General features: G+C 34.7%; 1 protein-coding gene across 1 annotated transcript in view; it reads right to left on the minus strand.

Moving 5' to 3' along the window:
• Positions 1 to 4,028: 4,028 nt before the first annotated feature.
• SPTLC1 (serine palmitoyltransferase long chain base subunit 1) overlaps positions 4,029 to 22,440 on the minus strand; it is a 31,181-nt gene continuing 12,769 nt past the window's right edge. The window contains exons 4-15 of the mRNA XM_021530397.3: positions 22,298 to 22,391; positions 21,775 to 21,847; positions 17,366 to 17,498; positions 15,546 to 15,675; positions 13,646 to 13,735; positions 12,833 to 12,940; positions 11,355 to 11,450; positions 10,980 to 11,076; positions 9,443 to 9,497; positions 7,738 to 7,855; positions 6,852 to 6,925; positions 4,029 to 6,353 (exon numbers count right to left, since the gene is read on the minus strand). Of these exons, the coding sequence (XP_021386072.2) occupies positions 6,260 to 6,353; positions 6,852 to 6,925; positions 7,738 to 7,855; positions 9,443 to 9,497; positions 10,980 to 11,076; positions 11,355 to 11,450; positions 12,833 to 12,940; positions 13,646 to 13,735; positions 15,546 to 15,675; positions 17,366 to 17,498; positions 21,775 to 21,847; positions 22,298 to 22,391 (1,162 nt within the window). The 3' untranslated portion in view covers positions 4,029 to 6,259. The remainder of the gene's footprint in view (positions 6,354 to 6,851; positions 6,926 to 7,737; positions 7,856 to 9,442; positions 9,498 to 10,979; positions 11,077 to 11,354; positions 11,451 to 12,832; positions 12,941 to 13,645; positions 13,736 to 15,545; positions 15,676 to 17,365; positions 17,499 to 21,774; positions 21,848 to 22,297; positions 22,392 to 22,440) is intronic.

The raw sequence follows: 22,440 nt of genomic DNA on the forward strand, positions 1-22,440 counted from the left end.
TTATGGTTTTTCCACTTTAAGGCTTGAAGTGGCTGAAACTTGTTCAAACCCTGCCATTTGGTACCAACTTTTTTCTCTGGTCAAAACTGTTAAGAGGTTATGGAGAGTTTGTTGGGGTTTGTTTTTTTTTGGTTTTTTTTTTTTTTTTTTTTTTTGTTTTGTTTTGTTTTTTTTTTTTTTTTTGTCTAGCTGTTTTCAACAGCTTTTGTGGGGTTACACCAGGCTGATGACTGGTTGCTTCTGGGGTTTATCAAGGTTCCACCTTAAGCCCAGCTCTCTTCAATATATCCATGAACAACATGCATTCAGGATTCAAAGACAGACTAAGTCTGCCAGTGAGAGGAACGGCCAACTCCCTCAAAGGCAGAGAGAACCTACAGAGACCTTGACAAATCAGAGGACTGGGCAACCACCAACTGTATGGCACTTTAACAAGAAAGGTCCTGGATTCTGCTCCAGGGAAAGGTCAACCCTGGATGTACAAAGTGGAGAACAGGATGCTGAAAAGGAGTGTCACAGAACAGCACCAAGGGATCCTTGTTGAGGCCAAGTTGAATGCAAGTCAACTTGCAGCCAAGCAGCAAGGAGGGCCAGCCATGTCCTGTGAGGCATCATGCACAGCATCACCAGCTGGGCAAGATTATCCTGCCTTGCTGTGCTTGGCCTCACCTCGAGTGCTCCAGTTTTGGGTGTCGCAATATAAAAAGAATACAAAGCTATTAGAGAGTGTCCACAGGAGGGTAATGGAGAAGGTGAAGAGTCTCGAGAAGAAGCCATAAAAAGAGCAGCTGAGGTCCCTTGGTCTGCTCAGCCTGGAGGAAACTGAGGGGAGACTTATTGGAAGAGCAAGGGAATGCATTGATCTCTTCTCTCTAGTGACCAGTGACAAGACCTGAGGGAATGGCCTGAAATTGTATCAGGGGAGGTTTAGGCTGGATATTAAGAAAAGGTTCTTCCCCAAGAGGGCTTGCTCCAACCAAAATCCGATTTTAACTAGACCAAGTGTGAAAACGTATTTCCACCTCTTGTTCAGAGTGTCACAGAACAGGAATCAGAATCAGAATTACAGTCACAGACCTACAGAATCCCAGAACAGGCCAAGTTGCAATGGGTCTCAAAAGATCAGCTGGTCCAACCTTTTGTGAGAAAGGAAGCCCAGATGAAATTATCCAGCATCCCATCCACCCACATCTTGAAAATCTCCCCTAATCCATGAGGAGGTGATTTTCCAGTGATTGACTGTTCTCCTCACCATAAAAAGTTGTATCAAGATGAAACCCTTCCCCATGCAACTTGTATATATCAGGTTCCATGTGACTCACCTTGAGAAACCAGGTCCACTAGGGGTTGGTTGGGTCCATCTGTCAGACAAGAAGCAACTTTCTTTGCTCATTAGCTTGCCATGCTGGTGAAGAGCTATGCCAGGGAGGTTCAGGTTGGGTATCAGCAAGAATTTCTTTGTGAAAAGGGTTGCCAAACATTGGAAGACTGCTCAGAGACAGGGTGGAGTCACCATCCCTGGAGGCATTCAAGAAATGAGTGAACGAGGCTCTTAATCCAGTGGTCTAGCTGATGTGGTGGTGTTTGGTCAAAGGATATACTTATCTCAGAGGTCCTTTACCAACCTCAATGATTCTATTCTATTATACTGCCCACGTAATCTGTGGCATCCCTGGCACTCTTCATGGCCAGGATGGATGAGGGCTGGAGCAACCTGGTTTAATGGAAGGCACCCCTGCTCATTGCAGTTGGTACTAAAATGATCTCCAAGGTCCCTTTCAACCCAACCCAGTTTATGATTCCATTGCCCTTCCATTCATTCTGGCTTTTTGTGAAGAGAGCTTCTGCCATCTTTGTAGACACTGTGCAAGAACTGGAAAATTGCCTTCTAGTTTTTCTTTCTTCACAAGGCATGTTCTCCAGCTCTTTGGTCATATTTATGGTCTTCCTTTGGACCTTCTCCAATCCGTCCTGGTCCTCCTTGACTAATGGATACCAGAAAGGGAGCACAGTCTGACAAATGCTGATTAGAGTGAGACAATCACTTATATTTTGCCTACATAAAATATAAGTTAAACAGTGGATTATGAATTTCCAGTTCTACTTAAGCATACCCTTTGACTCCAATACTTACTGGTTTTTGCCAGCTCAGAATTCTCTGCTGGAAAATACAGCTCCATTATACAAACAGCATACCGAGTTAAATGGTAACACCTCAAATAGCAGAGGAAAATAGAGAAATCTTATCCATAAAATACAGTAGGCAAACCTGCAGTATTTTATTCTGTAGCAGTGTCTCAAAGTTGGGGGTTATGTCATCTGAACTCAAGTTTGTTGGTACACAAGACATTCTATTTTGAGTCACAACAAAATTGTATGTGGTCCAGTGTCTAGCTTCCAATAGCGGTTTTCAGCAAGTGTGTGTTACCAAAGTATTAGAAATTGGACATGTAGAAACTGTCCTTCCCTGACACGTACTCTTCAGCAGATTTAGTAGCTTCTGTGACTTCTATTACACATATTTTGCAATTACCTACTGCACAATGGACAGGAAACCAAAATTTGGAAAATCTATCAACAGCAAGACAGAGTAAGCCCGTTACCTTATTACCATGAAAACTGCCAAAGAACATAAAAACACCAGAAAAAATGTTATCCAGACATTTCCTTTTATTTGGACACTGAAACAGTTTAATGTACAAATGCTTTGTGTTAGTTGTAAATATTTCCTCTGTTTAAGCAGTATTTACAGCTCTGTACATTTACATGTGGACTTCTCTAGTCATCTTAAGATGCAAGACACTTTTGTGGTAGCAACTTCATAGATCAGTGAATGCCAACACTCCACAACCCTGTATAAAATAATAAACTCCAGATGGAGTGACAGAAAGGAGACAGTACACCATTCTGTGCATTGACTGGGTTCATATTTCAAAAGTGAAAAAAAAATTAAATCAAAGTTATTCAGCCATACGTCTCTTTCTTTCTTAATATCCTCCTTATGCATTTCATCTCCTATTCAAAAATGATTACTATAATAAACAGAAAAGGCATCTGTAGTTCTTCCTATAAAAACCATGAAACTACACATATAGCAATTATTTTTAAATATTCAAGGAAAATAAATCTTTGTGTAAAATATGAATATAGATATCGTGTTGACATGTTTCTTCAAGATAAAATATTTTGAAAGTATAAATTTTTTCCAGTCCATCCCAGTCCTCATATATTGTAAAAAATTGGTTTCATCAAGACAATTTCAATAAATGACCAATTTTTTACAGTTAAAATACCCTCCTTCTCAACTATCAGATATTAATAGTCAACTTAATAAAATTAACAAGAATTATTTTTCTTCACTATTTAAAATACTGGATTTATTATCCACTTAGCTGAAACTCTGTTCCAACTATGTGGCAAAGTGAAATAAATAAATTAATTGAAACAAAATTTATTTTCAAAAGATACTTTGAAGTTTGGGATAAGGTCCTTGTGTTTGATTCATCTCACAGTATCCTACTTAACAGGTTTACACTGAACTCCAGTCTCATGCCCACATCTGAAGAAATGGATGGAAAAATACCAATTTATCCAAATGTAACTACAAAGCAACTAACACAAATTTGTTAATATATTTATTAGCCAAGAGCACTGGGCAGTTAAGCACCTTACCAGACTTCTGATTTTTCAAATGTCAGAAGTTTAATCAGAATCACCTGCTGTCTCTCACCCCAATCAACATTTTTCCCCAGAGACACCCATTTCTTCATCTGCTTACCATGACAGAGACAGTTATCAAAAAAGTCAAAATGAAGAGGAGCCAGATATGCTTAAACTGATTAGGGATATCCCTCTCCACCAGTTACACCTCATAGGTATTTTAATTTCTTACAGAGACCATGCATGTAACCTGTCAGTAAAACATACATTACAAGAGCACTTCAGCTGCTATCAACCAAGGTATTCACTTTACTGTGATCTAAAAGCTTCTTCCCTATACACTGCTAAACAATAAAAAAGGACAAAGGCAGTTTTACCAATGTTTTAATGGTGGGTACATGTTTGTCAAATGAATCAAATTATGGCATCTCTTAGCAACATTTTTGAACTTTTATTTCATCAGAACTACTTAGTAACAGATTTGAAACTGCTAGAAATTTCATTCTGCTTCTACCTTAGATGTCATCACTTAATTTAAAAGCAAAAATACCCAACAAACCAAGAGCAAAAATAACAACACAATCCATGTATCTAAAAATTATTGCTAGTTCTCTAAGCACAACAAAAATTCCACCCCATTTGCAGACAACCAAAAATAAAATGAGAGAATTAAATATAGATTCTGTAACCTATGATTTCAATGCCAATGGTTATTTGCTTACCTTCCCAGGCTTATCTTAACTCCAAAACCATTTAATATGCTGCACTGGAATCAAAGTACCTCATTTTTTCCAAATTTAGACATCAAAGGCTTGACTTCATTCGAATTTGCAGGTTTCAATTATCCAGCCAAAAATGGCTAAAAAGCTCAGAGTAGAGCCATAACATTTAATTTCCATTTCTCGCAGTCTCTGAGGGTCTTCAAGATTACTATCCTGCACTTCAGTTCCAGTCTGTAACATGGGAGCCAATCTCATTCTGCACATTTTTTTCTCTTCTAAATTGTTGACTTCTCACTGGCTTTTACTCACAGTCAACAGAGAAAACATAAATGACGTTGAAATAGGGATTCTCTTTCACTAATGATTTGACTTTTTCAAATGTCAAGCAACAACCACAGAAGTGCCCCAACACAACTTTATGTGTTCTATCTGAAGGCACACAGATGAAAAGTTTTGAAAGCCAGCATAGAAACAGTCTCTCTAAACTGGAGGCAGCACAGCCTATGCTTACCTAATGCAGAATATCTAACAATATATGGTCGATCATGCTACAAAATCCAATTGTGTAGGTAAAAATCTGAATCAAACATGATTAACTTTTTAACAATGATGTTTCTCAAAAATAGTCCTGTAATCCTTGTAGTAGCAACCAAAAAGGCACATGAGTACAAAATAACACATATTAGGCAGAATACAAAAATTTCAGACAGGCGTTTTTAAAGCAAAATTGTGAAATAAAAAGCTGTATATTTTATTTTATAAAAAATACCTAGCTCCTTACCAGTTTCCTGATTGAAGTGTCCATGTATGTAACATCCATCTGTGCTTACCTAAAATCCTGACAGCACAACCTCCAAACATTACTTTCAAGTTACTTGTGAATTTTACGTGCACAGATTGACTTGTGTTTCAGTAGTATATGTACCATCTAAACTCTCAGTAGCTATCTGTGAATCTTCCCTTCTAAGGTATAGATGTTTTTAGATAAATCTAAGCATGTATCATTTTTATGCTTAAAATTAGTTTGACTAAGATAGTATTTAGTAGCTGTTTCAAAACCTTGTTTCATTTTCCATGTTGCCTATTACTCCTCTTCAAGACTGGTACAAAGCTCTCTTATCTGAACTTAGATACTATACTGGAATTACATCAGTTTCACAATTCAGAGGTTTGAATTTAGATATTTTAAAGATAATAGTATGAAAACTTCACCCGTAGTATCAAATATGCCTATAATTACATATGGAATACAAAAATTAAATAGTATTTGATACGAATTTACTGTCTGGCCAGGCTTTCTTAAAACCTGGCTGCCAAAAATGGTTAGAGAAAGATATATAAGCAAAAATAATTGAAGGTCCTCTCTCCTATAATTCAGTAACATATGAGATAATATAATACAAAATTCTATCTTAATGTGCTGTCCTTTTGGTAATATTAAGAACAGTGTATTTTCATTTGGAAGGTAGAGAAGGATAATTATTTGAAATTTATTTGAAGTTTTCACATTTTGAGAAAATACAACACATTCTACATGGTTTGGGATGAAACTGAATGTTTATACACATTTTTGAGAATGTTTAAGGGTTTGAGGAAATAAATTAAAACTTTTTATACTAACTTATGAAAGAGTCATGAATTCCATAGTGATACCCCATTTTAAGTAATGCAAATTTGGCTGAGTTTGAATTGGAACAACACCATGTCATTCACCAACTCCAAAACTGAGCATTCCTCCCCTCACTGCATTTGTATCACTCTAGAACAATTTTGGTAGTCAGCTTTCAATGCCATCAGTAGAAGAATCTGGAAGTCACTATACAGTGTAAAACACTTATCCTGATAATGTGGGGAAAGAGGAATCCAGAAACAGCAGTCTAATTCAACACAGACTGTGCAGCTTCCTTAAGAAGTGATGCAGCTTTGTCCAGTTCTTGTTCTGTTTGTTCCACTGTTATCACTACTCGAATACTAGAAAAAGAAAACCAAAACACACAGAGTAAACTTTACTCCTAGCCTTCCAGTGAGAATTGTTTTTACTAATACCAATACATTAAGATCCCTATCTATAGGGAAATTATTATGAATTCAAATTCAGCGAGAAACAAGACATGTGACTAAACAGATGTGATCAGGCTACTTTTTGCCCCCTCTCTGCTACCCCATCATATACACTGCAGAAATCTGTTATCTTTTTTTTACCTACGCAGTAAGAATAATTTTCCTCATGGAAATACATCTGCTAATAGGCTATATGCTGATCCCCAAGATACAGGTAGTTTTGATACAGTTATTTCATTCAGTACTAGCAACCTGTAACAGTCACTGAAAATATACCTCAAAACTGGAGCCTCTCCCATTTTTCCACTAACTATTCAATCCAGCCTACTGAACAGAACTCCACCGTTGTATGGAAAAGAGATGGTCACAGCCAAATAAAATCAAGGAACACATTAACTTTCTGCTAACCTGGGTGGAGGAAGACATTTTTCTTCTTTCTCCAGATAGCGAGCCTGTGTTAACGCAATACCACTATTCATGCACTACAAATAAAGAAAATACAGCAAGTCAGCCTGGGAATTTCTGATGGCATATTCTTTTGATTACCAAATATAACTAACTTCTATTAATCTGGTGTCAAGATAAATGCAAGGTGTTTTCCAAATGGAGGTAATAAAGGTTGTGCAAAATCATCTCTTAATTTCAATACAGTTTTAACACATAAGACACTTTAGGGTGCAATGACTTCAGTTTTCACCTCCATGTAATCAGGCAAACATACCAGATTTTTCAGGCAATTAAATAATATTTAAGCATATTTTCAAAGAAATTGACTTCAGAATTTCTTTTTGTAGTGTAGTCTTGTTTACCTGCCAGCTGATATATAAAGATATATCCACCCTCATGTCACGTGGGACAAAAAAGAATGAATGTGTATTAAAGAAGAGAAAAATACTCTATATAGAATATGAGATTGTTCACACACACAAAAAAAGTAAATTCATGGACTCAAAGAAGCAAAAGTTAACCTTAAATGGTTAAAATCCACCTCTAGAACACTCTCCTTATTAATGTAAAAGCTGTCTAAGCAACAGCTTTATATGCAGATTTGAGCATTAAAATAGATAACATGAAAAAACTATTTCCTGAAGTAAATAGTCCAATATGTATTTTTTAACCAAGAAATGGTTGGAACATGATCTTGAATAGACCCATATAATCAGCACAGAAACTAAGTTTCTTGCAATGTTCCTGCAAGATATTTCAACAAGTTACCCAACAAGCTTCCCTACCCTTCCTTCATTATTAACATACAAAGGCAATGATATATTTTAATTACTATGGGGACACTTACATAATCCACAACTCTTTTGAGTAACTTCTCATCATTTTCTCGAGATCCACAGCTTTCCTCCAACTGTAAGTGCAATGCTGGAGAAAAAGATTCTCCCACTACTTTTAAACCAGAAATCCTAAAACAAATAAAAAGCCTTTGATGTACATCCTATTTGAAGACATGTTGAAATTCTAGATAGTAAGTGTTTCTCCTATCTAGATGGTGAGAAAAGATGGATATTTTACTTTACTGATACTAATGCAGACAAAATACATGTGCATTTCAGTTTGCATTACGTAAAGATAATAAAGTTACCAAGCAGATGTTTTCTAAGGAGTTTCAGTAAGTTTGTATAACAATCATTACTCATAATTTTGCTAAAAAGATTAGTAATTCAGAAATTCTTAAAGAATCCTTATGAAGATGAAAGAGTAATGTCTGTTAGGCATGTAATTTGCTGATAACAACCCAGCTAGCTAGGTAAAATCATATTTTTATCACTTAAGGGATAAGAAAAACAAACATTTTGGTGGGGGATTTTCCAAGTTTTGTCAAGATTTATGATTCCAAATTATTTCCCATAGAAACTCTTTACAGCACCATCTGTCACTTAGTCAGACAGTCCTCTAAACTTAGTTATATGACTATAATTGTTCCTACATCTGTACTGTACATAAGAACAGTTGTTAACGAGGTTTCTAGAAGTTGATTGAACGAGTGATATTTGATTGCCATTGTCCTGACAAATCACACACATTGAGGATCCAGTTATTCCCATCCAAAAATTTGTATTCAATATCCAAGCAAGAACTCTGGTCCCCAAAATTAACAGCTCAAATAAACGCATATCAATCATGAGGTGTAATTTTGATTTCTGGATTTTGATAAACTAGCCTAATATACATTTTAAGAAGATCAGGCTCATTTGATGGTAGTATAATTACAAAGAAACTAGTATAATCAATCATGCATTAGAAAATCATATGCATGTTTTTTAAAGGTTATTAGTTTATCTAATATGCAACACAAAATTGTTAAGGAAGAAGAATTGTAAAATAAAATTGCACAGTTACTGCATATTAAATGGCTGTTGACTATCACAGCAATTTCTCAATATTTTTAGTATCAAAACCTGACAGGAAAACCAGTTAGTCAGTATACACATCTTTTAAAACAGCATAGTATTGTAAAATTTTAACCATATTTTTCAGATAAATTCTAGCAATTTTCTTTGTGCCTCAAGAACAGCAGGTAACTTATTATATTTTAACATTCAATTCAAAAATGTAGGGACAATATTGTATTCAAGGTGATTGGAATATGCATTGAGTTGCCTGAAAGAGTATCTGCTAAGCTTAGTTCCAAATGCTTTTATTTATTCATTTTTATTTTCAAAATGCTTATCAATACTTCATGTGATATAAGCTATCACACTCTCCTAAGATCTTAATGCGTAAGAATAGCCTCAACAGCCTTAACGTATAATCTCATTTCAAAACCTGTAAAAAATTTTAAAAACTTGGGACTCTTTTTAGTAACGTAACAGAGACAGTTGGGGAAAAAAAAAAAATTCTCCTTTAATACATACACAATTGAGTGCACATATCCCAGTCTAAGCATCTGTAAAACCAGAGACAGATTTAGGAAAAAAGAGATTCGTTAAAGTTCATATTATAAAGGCATAGCCAAATAAAAGCCAAAAAGCCCCAAACTGCACACTTACCCTCGTAAAGCTTTGTGAATCCGTTCACATTTAGCCCGGAGAGTCTGAAAAATATCTATAAACAAAAAACCCAAAACAAAACAACAGAATAAAGGCTTAGATTTCCTGTTTCTACTTTACCTTTCTCTAAGTTTTCAAATACAGCATTTGGAATCAAACTAAGGTATGTATATCCATTGAATTAATAAATCTCTTTACTACTCTTCTTAATAGTCCCAATTCCTATTTCTGCCAGGAAATGGCAAGCTTTTAAGTCCTGACAAATGCACTACTTCCCTTTATCTCATTACTCCAGCTGCATATGGAGCTGCTGCTGTTCATGACCATATGGAAGAGATGACAGAAACACTTTGTAATGGGACTGAAATGGCAGGTTCAATTTATAAAAATCCATAAATATCTATTGCCATGCAGACACTGCTTGTTGAGCCTTTTCCCAGTTCACTGCAGATTCTTAAAGAGAAAACTGACTCCTGGATTTGCAAACTGTGGCTCTTTTCCTTGGTGAAGGCTAACCCTACACTACACCTAACAATCCTTTAATTTATTCTTAAATTTTTCTCTATTCTATTTCACTTCAGAAAACTGGGCATGGGCTACACAGTCATTTTTATTTACTTTTCAAAAATTAAATACTTTATCTCTGCAGATGTCTTCCAATCTGTTGATGGAAATGAAGGTTAAAACCAAATTTACACAATTTCACAATTTGGCCAATTGTGCCCTCACATGCCTCTCTCCAATTCCTTAAAAAAAGAAATGAAAACAAAAACCAAAAAACTTCTTTCCCAGGTGTTCCAGTGGCTGGGATTTAGCAGTTCTGTGGTCTGGCATAAATTCCCAGCCAGCAAAAAGACTTTTTAAGGCTGGGTTGGCTAGAGCTCCTGGTCTAGATGTCCCTGCCAACGGCAAGGGTGTTGGAATTACATGATCTTAAAGAGATTTTCTAATTGACTTCCAGAAGAATCTTCTGCCTGCTAACTTTATAGAAATGCCCTGCATCTGGTCCTGCAAATCAAAGGCAGTTTGCACCCTGATCATTCCTGAATTCTCTGAATGCTTCAGGCTCTTGTCTGAATGCTTAACTAGACAAGGAAAAAAACCCTAATTATATAGTGCAAGTGGAAAGGAGAGGGTTGCTCTGTCCTGAGGAAATATATTATCATTTATTTCTATGTAACTCTCTATTCCTTCATTTGTGCTGAAGGAATATGATTTTAAGGAAACGGCAAAGAGGCATATCACTGATATAAACAGCAAAATAAAATTTTCTTATTTGCTTTTTAAAAACCATCTGTGCCCCTCTTAGCCTCAAATAACTTGCTTATTTTCAGCTGGAAGATAGAAAGGGATGGAAATACTGAAGAAGAAAAGCAGACTGGGAAAAACCATGACAAAAACACGCATGTAAAATTTATTAGCAAAAAAATAAGAGGACATCAGAGTATAAAGGTGAGGAATCAAAGCAGAGAGAGGTACAAGTTATTAGTTTGGGGTGAAGAAAGACTGAAGGATAACATTGTCCCGAGTTAAGTACCTGGATTATCCTCCATAATATTCAGAGCCTCAATAGCAGCAGCAGCTAACAAAGGAGGTAGGGAGGCAGAAAAGCAATAGCCTTGACCAGATAATCGCTTTGGGAGAAAAGGAAAAAAAAATTACAATAATGTGGACCATTTTTAAAAAATTAATTCATGTACATATTAAAAACCTTTCCTCCACACCTACAGGTACATGTAAGGATTTAAAAGTAGGTCTCCAATTTAGCTACAATATTTTACAGGAACCAGACAGCATATAATATAAATACAGCATAATTACCTATATCATACTTGCAAATGGATATTAATAATTAACTCTCACATATATGTAACTAATAGTGCCAGACTATTTGTAAAGAGATCTGTCTTACCTGATGGTCAATAATAAAAGATCTTCCACAGCAAAATCCACCAATAGAAGCCAGTGAATTTTCCATGTTTGCACTAATAAGATCTATATCATCAATCTGTCAGTTAAATTAACAAATTATTAAAATATGCTTTTGATTGCATCAAGACTATAAGTTAATCTATTAAAGATACATCTGGTTTCATATTACCATGACTACTAGAGAAGATCCAAGATCCACCAAACCATGACATAATAAAATGAAAGTACAACTGAAATAATAATTTTAATCAAAACAGAAAGGACATTTGAGAAATTGAGATTTATGGACCTGTAAATAAATTGTGTATGATCTCTCTCTTCCAAGCATTGCAATGTGAAGAACACAGAGAGATAAAACAAATTATTTAGATGCTGGTGACAATTCCACAATACAGTCAGAGTGGCAGTGTCCTTTAAGAGTATAAGTAGCCCCCCTGTAGTCATTAGGAGATAGACTGTGATAAAAATTAAGCATAAATTTAATTAAAATACAACATTAGAGGCCCAGTTGTGTTATTTCACTTGTTAGTTGCAAATATTTTCTTTAGCCAGGCTTCAAAAGATTTTGTCTGTAAATTAATTTAACATAAAAGTCAATTAATTGGAAAGGATTTAACATAGCTAATTAGCTGCTATCAGCTAATCAGATAGCAGTTGGCATGTATCACAGTAACACTGTTTCCTATCCTAAATTAAGCTTCTCTTTTCCATGTTTGGTATTAAGTGAAAACAACAGGACAAAGAGGAAGACAGAATGAGTTTTCTGAATGTGTTGTTTCTCTTCCAAGCTGAATACAGACACAGTGAGAATGAAGTGAAAGATGCTCCACACTGGAACACTGGCAAACAAAAAGCACTTCTTCCTTCCCCTCAGCCCAGGATGGTAGTAAGCAGCTGCAAGAATATAACTTTGGATTTCCAAAGTACTTCTCAGCTGTGTAAACACTGTGAAAAGTAGACCCTTGGAAAAATAGTTTGGCTGAATCTGCTGGTAAAGTACTACAATTAATACCTTTGAAAGAACCATCAGAAGTTTTATCTTATTTTTCCCTGCTGGAGTAAAAGGCAAAAGACCAAAATAGGATGGCTATATACTGCAAAGATTTTTCTTATTTACTCCAAGACCTCAAATATTTCTGTGCCAGAGTGACTCTTTTAAGTGTAAGTAGCTGGAAAAGACAGTATTTGTTATCTCATGAAGTGTCCAAAAAAAGGATACAATTATGCATTGTAAAAGTTCTTTTGTTATCTTTGTCAGTAAAGATAATAAAATTATTTCAAGGACTGCTAAAAAATACTATTATCTAAATATATATATACATTTTAAAAACACCTATATTTAAATGTTTACTGAACATTTAAACTATTGAAACTATTTGTTAATGGCACAGGCATTAGATAACAATTGCACAACTTGCTTCTGTACAAATCTCTCAATCACAACAAAAAAGTACATACATTTATTCCAAAGTGCTCCGTAATTCCTCTTCCGTGTTCTCCAAGGACTCCAAAGGAAAGGCTCTCCTCCAAAAATATTCTAACTTTGTATTTATACTTCAATTTTATCTAAAACAAAGAAAATTTCATAAATACAAGTCAGAATTTGGTGACAAAATGCATGGGGGAGATAAGGTAAAGAAAGACAACGACAACATTCTGAATACTGAATACTGCATAAAAGTCAGTTCTAGAGTTCTGTTCTGTCATTATGACATTTTAAAAGCCTTCAAAATTACTCCACCATGTAATACTAAAACAAATTTTATAAATGTTCATATATTAAAAAACCTCTTTTTTTAAACGGATTCTCAGGTATGTTCAAGACAATGCATTTTTACACTATTTCTTCCATCATCTACAAGAATAGAGCCTGCATAAAAAGCCATTTTTTGCTGAATAGCAAATATTTTCCTTGGAGTCACTATTTCTGACATTTCTAGGAAGGTTTCTTTGAAAGTTTTTTCTTTTTTTTTTTTAGACATAACATAATTTAACTATCAAGTATCATACAGTGTAGCTGAAAATACACTGTATTTTACAGGATAAAAATTAAGTCCACAGCCAGACACTATTTTTAAGTCTCAATAGCTTCAGAATCCTAATCAGAAGTTTCCAAACAAGGTTAAGGCTTGGAATCACCATTTCATGAACATATGAGAGAGCAGGGAGGTAAACAAAAATACTCATACAGAACTTTTCTATGTAGGCAACACTATTTCATTAGCCACATGCTTTCATATGCAATTCAAAAGGCAAACTAAAACCACTTACCAGCTCTGGAAGAGGACAAATGTCTCCTCTGTTCATATACAATCCTTCCACTACAATAAACCTTCGAGTTACACGGGCCTTGCGAGGATTCTTCAGGGAAAGATATGGTTTTAGTTTATATTAATTGCTACTAAACAAGCAAAGCTCAAAGTATTTTTTTATAGGGAAGATTTTTCTGAAGTGAATGGCCACTTTTTCACATAAGCTGTTACTTAAGCTTAAACTTAGTATTTTATATCTGTAACAAAAGTTGAAATTACTCACTGGACTACTTTTGTCTTTTATTTTATTTATTGTGTAATAATTTCAAAGCTTTTGACTTCTACACATGATTTAAGAGGCCTTGTTTTGCAACAAATCATAACCAATCCATTTGAACTTTATGAATAAAATTCAACAAATGTAACTACAAATCTTGATCTCTATTATACTCATCATTATTCTCAGCATTTAGAAGACTTTTCGACAAGTGTTTTGAGCACCAGGATTCACAATGCAGCACAAACCTCTTACAAGTAGTGCCTTTGTAAAACACAATGCAAAAGTATTCTTAACACTCATGTTACAAAGTCCTTGTCTGATCTCTGGATACAATGCAGACCATTAAAATAGCTTTTACTTGTTTCTGCTAAATTTCAACTGGTATAATTCCAGTTTTGCTGTTTTAAAATGCCATTTCTCTGTTATTTCCTTTGAACCTTATTGATATTGTCTGATCAAGGACATTTGGTCACACTTCTTTCATTTTTCAGTTCTTGTGAAAAGATTCAGAAACATCTATTTAACTTTTCTATGTGGTAGGTACCAAACTAGTCACAGTAGATTCTACAGGCTTTACCAACTCTAAAGATATGACCTACCCTTTTCTAGTCAGTATGTCTTAGTTATACACACATGGTCTGTATTAAGCTCATGCCCACCAATTATATGTTCACATTCAGCTAATTACAGTAAGAAACTTTAACCATGTAGCTAACTCAAAGCACTCTGCTCTAACAAACCAAATGTGTTACACAAATTAGTCTGAAAACCACATCTAAAAACTCATGTAAAGATTATCTGCCAAAATGTATTTTTCATGAAGGTACATTAACTAGTATGTTATCTATAAATATGCCATTAATCAGATCCGTTACTGATTTACACTGATGTTATGCTGATTGACAGTTTATCTACTTTACTTTTTGTAGGTCTTATCACACCACCAGCTTTCTTTCAATTATCTGTAACTTGCCAGCATTCTGCGAACAAGCCATACAATCGTGATAGCTACTCAGTTAATTCTTTTAAAACTCTTTTAATGAAGTTAATCTACACTTTCCTATCCTGATCTTAGTAACTGCTTTTGGACATTCTTTTGCATTACTATCAGAATGAGAAGCAAGCCATCAAACCAACTCAAATTTTTCACAAGAGAGAACATCTTAAGAATTGAATGCACAATAGGGGAAGACAGAAAAAATCAACCCTATTGATTCTATAAAAGACTAGGCATTTTTGTGCTAATTTTATAGTGTGGCATCCAAAGGGATAGTAAACTTGTATGATGTATTAGGTAAATACAGTTACATAAATTTCTCAGAGATACTAAAAAAAAAAGCTCTTTAATAGTTTTTAAAGAAAAGAAAAACATTATCTCATGTCAGTCATCTGCCTGTAAAGATATTCCCTGCTACTAATGTCTGTGAGCTCAGTTCTAGGGGTTAAGAAGACAAATGCAAATAAATAAATACTTTAAAAAAAATCTTAATTAAATAAGCAACATTAACTGCTCAATAGAGACTTATGAAAACCAACTAGCTGCCTTTAAGCACTGCATCCATTCAATTACACGACTCAGTAAAAAAATATGGGGGAGGTGGTACAAAAGAGTACAAATATTTCTTCAAAGGAATGGTACCTTTTGATCTTCAGTCTCTTGTTCTTTCAACAGTCGTTCAAGGTCAGCCATATCATTATGCTTAAATAACCTGATGTTACTACGAGATGCTTGTAATCCCTTCTGAATAGCAAAGCAGGCAGCTTCATCTCTGTAAATATAGCAAACTCTTCTAAGTTAGTTAAACACGGTGCAGTTATTCAAAGAAATCTGGCTATTAGGCCTTGTCTTTTTTTGAGCAGATATTTGTACTCAGGTGTAGACAAAACCAGATGTTTTAAAGCACTATATATTTTATTGACATTTTGAAAACTCATTTCAAAGCTTCTCAATTTTATATGAATTACAGACACTAAAAGCAAGCTAATATGTTTTTGGGGTTTTTTTTGGTTTTTTTTTTTTAAACTACACTCATCCTTTTGTTTGTACATGACAGCAGTTTCAGCATAGCATTCCATGGACTAGGTAGAATACCACAGTAATCATCCGAGAAACCTCTCACTTCTTTGCTCTGGGTCTTAGAAAAGAAGTGCAAAGATGTGCCTGTAACATTAACTGTAGTCCTCCAAATACAAAAAAACCTCCATTTTAATATCCTTTGAGAAATAATATCTCCACATCCAAAGAACTAGTCCCCATTTTTAAATGCTGGAACAGCAAATTCCCAACTATGCTGGGGTATGCAATTTCACAGCTACTTAGGTCTATTAATCTTATATAAGTGGCAACTAAACCAAACCTGCATATGCTAAATGCAGTAATTTCAAGTGCTTTCAAATACAGTTAGATATTTTGTCAATGAGAAGTTGAAACAGTATGATAACACTAAATCTAGGGTACACTGGCATCCTTGCGTAGTTGTGTGCACAATCCTGGGCATTTGTCTCAAAAACCCTGATCCAGAAGACAATGAAAGACAATCAAAAAACATGATTGAATTATGAAAGAACTTCTGTAAAGAGGTCAAATAGGCAGCAAGCCTTACACTTAGAAAAGAAAGCACCAAAGAGAGATTTTTGGCAAATACAAAAGCACCATTGTGTTGTAACTGCAGCAGGCAGCTGAGCCCCACATTGACACTCATTCCCTACTCCCGAGGGAAAATGTATAGGGAAAATCCCTGTCTAAAAGTCAAAAGCATTGATAGAAGTTAGTAGGTATTATACTTAAAACAGGTATTTCTTCATATTTTTAAAAAAATGTTCAAGTTAACCATTTGCATGTCATAGAAACACTGAGTATATTAAAGATCTAAGGTACTGAATGAATCAGAAGACAAAATCCATCCATTCTTACTAAGTCCAAACCCTCTTCTTTGGCAGAGTAAATTGAGCTTTGTTACATTGCTTCTCCTGGCTATTGAATCTTCCCTAGACAAATCATGACTGGCTATTATTAGGTACCAGATACTAGGCCTGCCAAATCATTTCTTTGCTTCTGCATAGCTATTATTCTGTAATTTTAAGATATACCAATATTTAACAAGCTACTCCATTGCAAATAGACATGAGGGGAACAACACTCCTGGAAGAAAGGTGAAAAGCCAGCAGTAGACAGGAGAAAAAGTATAACTGTATCATTTAAGAAGAAAATTAATTATTAGAATTATGTTAGTATTTGAATGCACAAGTTATTTTGCTTTTTTTGCAGCCAAGTGCCCACATCTGAGCTTTCACAATGAAAACAATAAATGATTTGTAATATTTGGCACAGAAAAAATATTTGAAGTTTGTACTACAAAATGTACTACTTGATCAAAACCAGCAATATTTCAAAATGTTCAACAATATGTTTAAAAAACATTAAAAATAAGAAGAAAGCAATTAGAAAACAATACTTACACAAACACAATGTCCCCTCTCTTTGAATATGCAGGGATAGCACTGGCAATTGTGGCAAATCCATATGAGTATATAATAGCTTCCTCTGTCCTCATGAATTTTGCTAGACGTTCTTCTAATTCTAAGTGCACATCTATTTGAGAGAAAAATAAAAAATACAGCTAGCTTGTTTTTATATCCAAAAAATCTACCATTACTTTTAGAAATCATCTAATTGAAGCAAACAGAACCTTTGTAAGAATAATATTAAAACAAGTAACTTCCCAAAACCCAGTTTCAACCAATCTAGCTTCACTTAAACTGACAAGTAACCTGTGATTAATCACAAGTTTTGACAGATCTGAAAATATTTATGCAACATGATTCTCTAATGTTCTTACACCAAAGTTGTTAAAACCTACTTGTGATTAGACAAAAAAAGATGCAGCACTCTTGGACTGCGACTGGTGAGCACAGTTACTACAGTCAGAAAACAAATTATGTAATTTATAACTATTAATGCGGTCCTGTTGGCAGATAATCAGTCCTTCCAAGCTGACACTTCCTCTACATAAGCATAGCTATCATTATATCAGAACACTGCTCTTGTCAGACAAGTCATAAATGATCTCCTGAACACACTCTAGCCCATTGAAAAGGTCACACCTCCAAGCCAGAGATTATTCACCCTTAAGATATATTGACCCAATCAAACACACAGCATTTCCCAAATCAATTTGGTCAAAGTGACCCATGTCAAAAATCAATATAGTAAAAATTGTAATACCACATGGTGAGTGGATTGTTGCTGCACAAAGGTATCCACAATATTAAGTACTCTGCCTAAGCAAAATAACCTCTATCAGACAAAATGTTATTTTGACTGTCTAACACTCTTGCCACTATCTGCTTCTGCTAGCAATAGACAGATAATTATGCCTTTTGTCAACTGGAAACAAGCAGAGATCATTACTGTGTGATCTGAAAGACTACCAGTGGCCAAGTGTTAACTTTTTGCAATTACTGGAAGTTCACCGACACTAAAATCAAATAAAGCAACATCAGTTATATGTAAAGATTCTTCAAGAAGTCTGTGGGGTATGGTTATGTCAGTGTTGCTCTTTCTGACCAGACACCAAGAGAATGAGTGCAGAAAGGAAGGATATCATATAAATCCCAACTTTGCTATACTAAACATAGCTAGCATAATCTTTCCCCAAAAGGACACAGCCATCTGACATGAAGTCAAAGGGTATTTATTCAAACAACAGTCCCCCAGTCACAGAAAAGAGCAATTCTATCCATAGCACACAAAATATAAATCCTCAACAATCCTTTCCTGATGTTCATCTGGGCATTAAAAAATAGATCAGAAAGAAAATGGTTTTCCCACTGCTTTTAAATGAAATCAATTAATCATTCATTATTTGGAACTTTTGTTTTGCACCCTGTTATTTTAATCTAGCTGCACTAGATACACCAAATGTTCAGGGATATCTAGAAAAGCCCTTCCTCTCCAAAGACTTCTGAAGGGAGGATACTGACTGGAATTCTCATCTATTTATGACTGAGATTGCAAATAGTCTATTTCCAGAATATTTGTGTCTTTTTCTTATGTCATTGCTACATGGACTTCAGAATCAATAAACAATCTTCAATCAGGCTTCCAAAAAGGTGGGATGACCTTTGATTTATTGAACAAAAAGCCCAACAAAGATCAGCAGTAACAAAATTTTAAAAACCAGACTGGCCACATAGCATTTAAAACATGCAATATAAACAACATTCAGTCCAAAATATTTATTTTTGAAGCCTCATCAATAGAGAATAAAAAATTAGGGGAAATAAGAACTGAACTGTTATTCTTGAGTGATCAGCTATTGATACCTAATGAAGAAAAATGTTTTGAGTGACCACTTACACAATTTAACTGAAAAACATGACAAAACCATCACTGCTCATAATCAGAAACTGCATCCTTCTCACTGAGCCTTATTCAGGAACAACCACCATTACACTAAGCAAGGTCTAGGTAAAAAACAGTGGGCAAAACAAGTAGTGTCAGGAAGGGCAGCTAAAAAATCTACTCAGGTTTGTGCTATGGAAAAAAGTCTTGTAAGCCTAAGGAAATTTTGCCAAGGGCAAGAACATGTAAGTTCCAAATGACATACACTTGGCATATATTACATAAGGGTATGAATGCTTTGTTTAACCATGAGGTTGAAAAGGGCTAAGACAATATTAAGGTTTTATTGTGATAAAATCCAGATACTATCTGACTCTCCTTTTGTTGTAATGATTTGCTTTTAGCCTGGTTACTCCACTTGGAATAGCTGAGCTTAAATGAAACTGCAAACACTACCTGAAGTACATTTGCACAGAGGGAGACAACACTGGAACAGCTTTCTATGCTATTATGAAATGTTAATAAAGCTAATATTGTTAAAAACTGGTATGAAATGCCTCTTTAATGCCTAGTATATGCTCACATGGAAGTCAAAAACTGAATAAATGAGAATTATGGGGAAAATACCCACAAATATTCAGGTATATGTAAGTATAAAAATATTTCATGCTCATTATAGGATAAAGGCACAGATACATATTTCAGGGATACAAAACAAAATAAAAAATGCCTTGACTCACTAAATCTATTTATTATCTTCAAAGTGGCATAGATATGAAGAACCAAATCTCCATTCAAAATAAATTATAACACAGTATCTACATTTCAAATAGAGATCTCTAATATTGATATGAAATATCAGCTCCTAAGAGGGGATAAATCTAAGCAGTAATAATCAACAACCATCAGTTAAATTCCACATAGGAATGTAAGAGGAAACTGTGTATAGTTTGCACAGAACATGATCCATTTATCAAAGTTCCAGTACATGAAAAATTGTGTGAAATGTTTAAGGCACACAATAATGCAAAAAGTGTTTCTTCTCATAGATTCATAATCCTGCCACACTCAAATCTGTAAAGTTAGGTGAAAACAGGAAGGCAATTTCAGATTGAACAAGTAGAGCAGAAGCCTGCCTACCATTTAAAATGAAGCCTCCATTATTTTATGTGTAAAAGATGACACCTCAAATGCGTGAGTATAATATCACTTCTTCTCTACTGCTGTCAAGTACCAATGGCACAGATAACATGCCTTACGGAGCGCTTACGGAAAAACTTAGGAGACAATGAACAGCAAAATCTATAGTTTACATCTTTTGATTAGCCCTTCAAAGAGGGCAGGAAACAACCCAAAGATTCTGTCTTTTTCCAATAATTGCTAGAAGAAAACCAAGTGAAAGACTTCACAAAATTTAAAACCAGCTTGGATTCAAAAACTTATTATTATTCCACAGGTTTTTTGAGCACTTCACTGTTTTGAAGGGAAGGGAAAAGCCTATATGAATTCCAACAGACCACTGCTGAACTGGATCACTGCAGGAATCTAGTTTCCTATAAACTCTCTATACTAATCAGTGGGCCACCAGTACATTAATTAGAAGCAAATTATGGTTCTAAGCTAATGAACAATTTCTAAGATTGATATCAAGATTCAAACCTGTTCTGATAGATAGACATATCAAATCAAAGTAGGTATAGCAACTAGATGATCACTTATGGAACTAGCTTGATTAACCAAGAAAAGCTCAAGTTTGTCTCAAATTCAAGTCAAGGCTACAGGAAGTTAACTCTATGAAATAATTTGAGTACAGATCCTCTCTGAATTCTATCATCTCTCGGGAGATACTGGAAAGTTCACAAAATGAGTTGATGGTTTTAGCCTGTAACTATGCAGCTATTCATGTATAACTCTTTGGCTTCCATGGAATATTTCAAAATATAAATGCCTGTGAAGAACTATGTCCAGACCCAATATTTAAGTAGTTACTACTTCTTAAAAAGAATGGAAAAAAACCCCTTACCTTAATAACATCTGCCCAGGTAATAAAATCTCTCAATTACAACACTAAAGTTTTCAGTAGTGGAAAACTTCATTCTGGCTACAGCATCAGTAGTTACCTTAGTTATCAGAAGTAGTTCCATCAGCTATCACAGAAATCAGACTGCCCCCTTGTGGTGCCCGTAGAATGTTTAATTTACATTTACACTTTCAGTCACCGTGAATTACTGAATTCTAATATGTTTATTTTCTCTTTCTACTACAGTTACCAGAACTACAACAGATTATAATTATTTTCAAAGACCAGCATTAGAAAGAGTAAGAAAGGAGATAAAATAATAAGAAACAAAGACAGAAAGAATAAATGCTACTAATCCTCAACAACTACAGTAAAATGTGTGTTAGAGGATAACTGTTCTTCAGAGCAATACAAACAACTTTTTGCTTATATATTGGACTATTTTGGCTGACTTACCAAACTAGTCTAAACATGTTTAAAGGCAGATCAAAGAAAGTTACTCACCAAAAGTACCATAGAATCCTCTGGGCCCACAAGTGCCAACACCGTATTTCTTCAGAGAAGACTGGGCCGCACTCTTTAATAGGAAAGAATTACGTGAAATACTTCTACATTAGATTTCCTATACACTGATAATTTTACACCAATGTACACAGATGACTTTTTGTATCATGTAAGATGACCTGCTTCACAGAAAGTATAATAATTTACTGAATTTTATAACTAATTTCACCTCGAAACTTCTTTAGACAACTGTTTAAGCATCACTCATTTTATTCTAATATTTAAGGACATTAAATACTAATCTAACTTGAGAATCAACTAGGTGTGCAATAAGTATACCAGATTAAACTTCAGTAAAAATACAAACTTGACCAGTGCAACATTACGAGATTTATAATCTTACTTTCTGCTTTCATAATATAGGTTATTGATGAAGTTTATGCTTTCTCTATTCTTTATCCCCAGATAACATACAAAGTAAAAGAGGAATAATCACACAAATAGAATAACTGGAATAACTCACCTTAACTTTTTCATTATTCAAAAGTCCAAGGAAGTTAAATGATGCAAAGTTTATACATTCCTTGCCATTAACAGTGATTATATGGGTAGGAGGACTGAAAAACAATTATAGACCTACTGTTATGAATGAAGAGTTGTCATGTT

Source organism: Lonchura striata, chromosome Z (assembly GCF_050655825.1).
Source record: "Lonchura striata isolate lonStrDom1 chromosome Z, ASM5065582v1, whole genome shotgun sequence".
Taxonomy (NCBI): domain Eukaryota; kingdom Metazoa; phylum Chordata; class Aves; order Passeriformes; family Estrildidae; genus Lonchura; species Lonchura striata.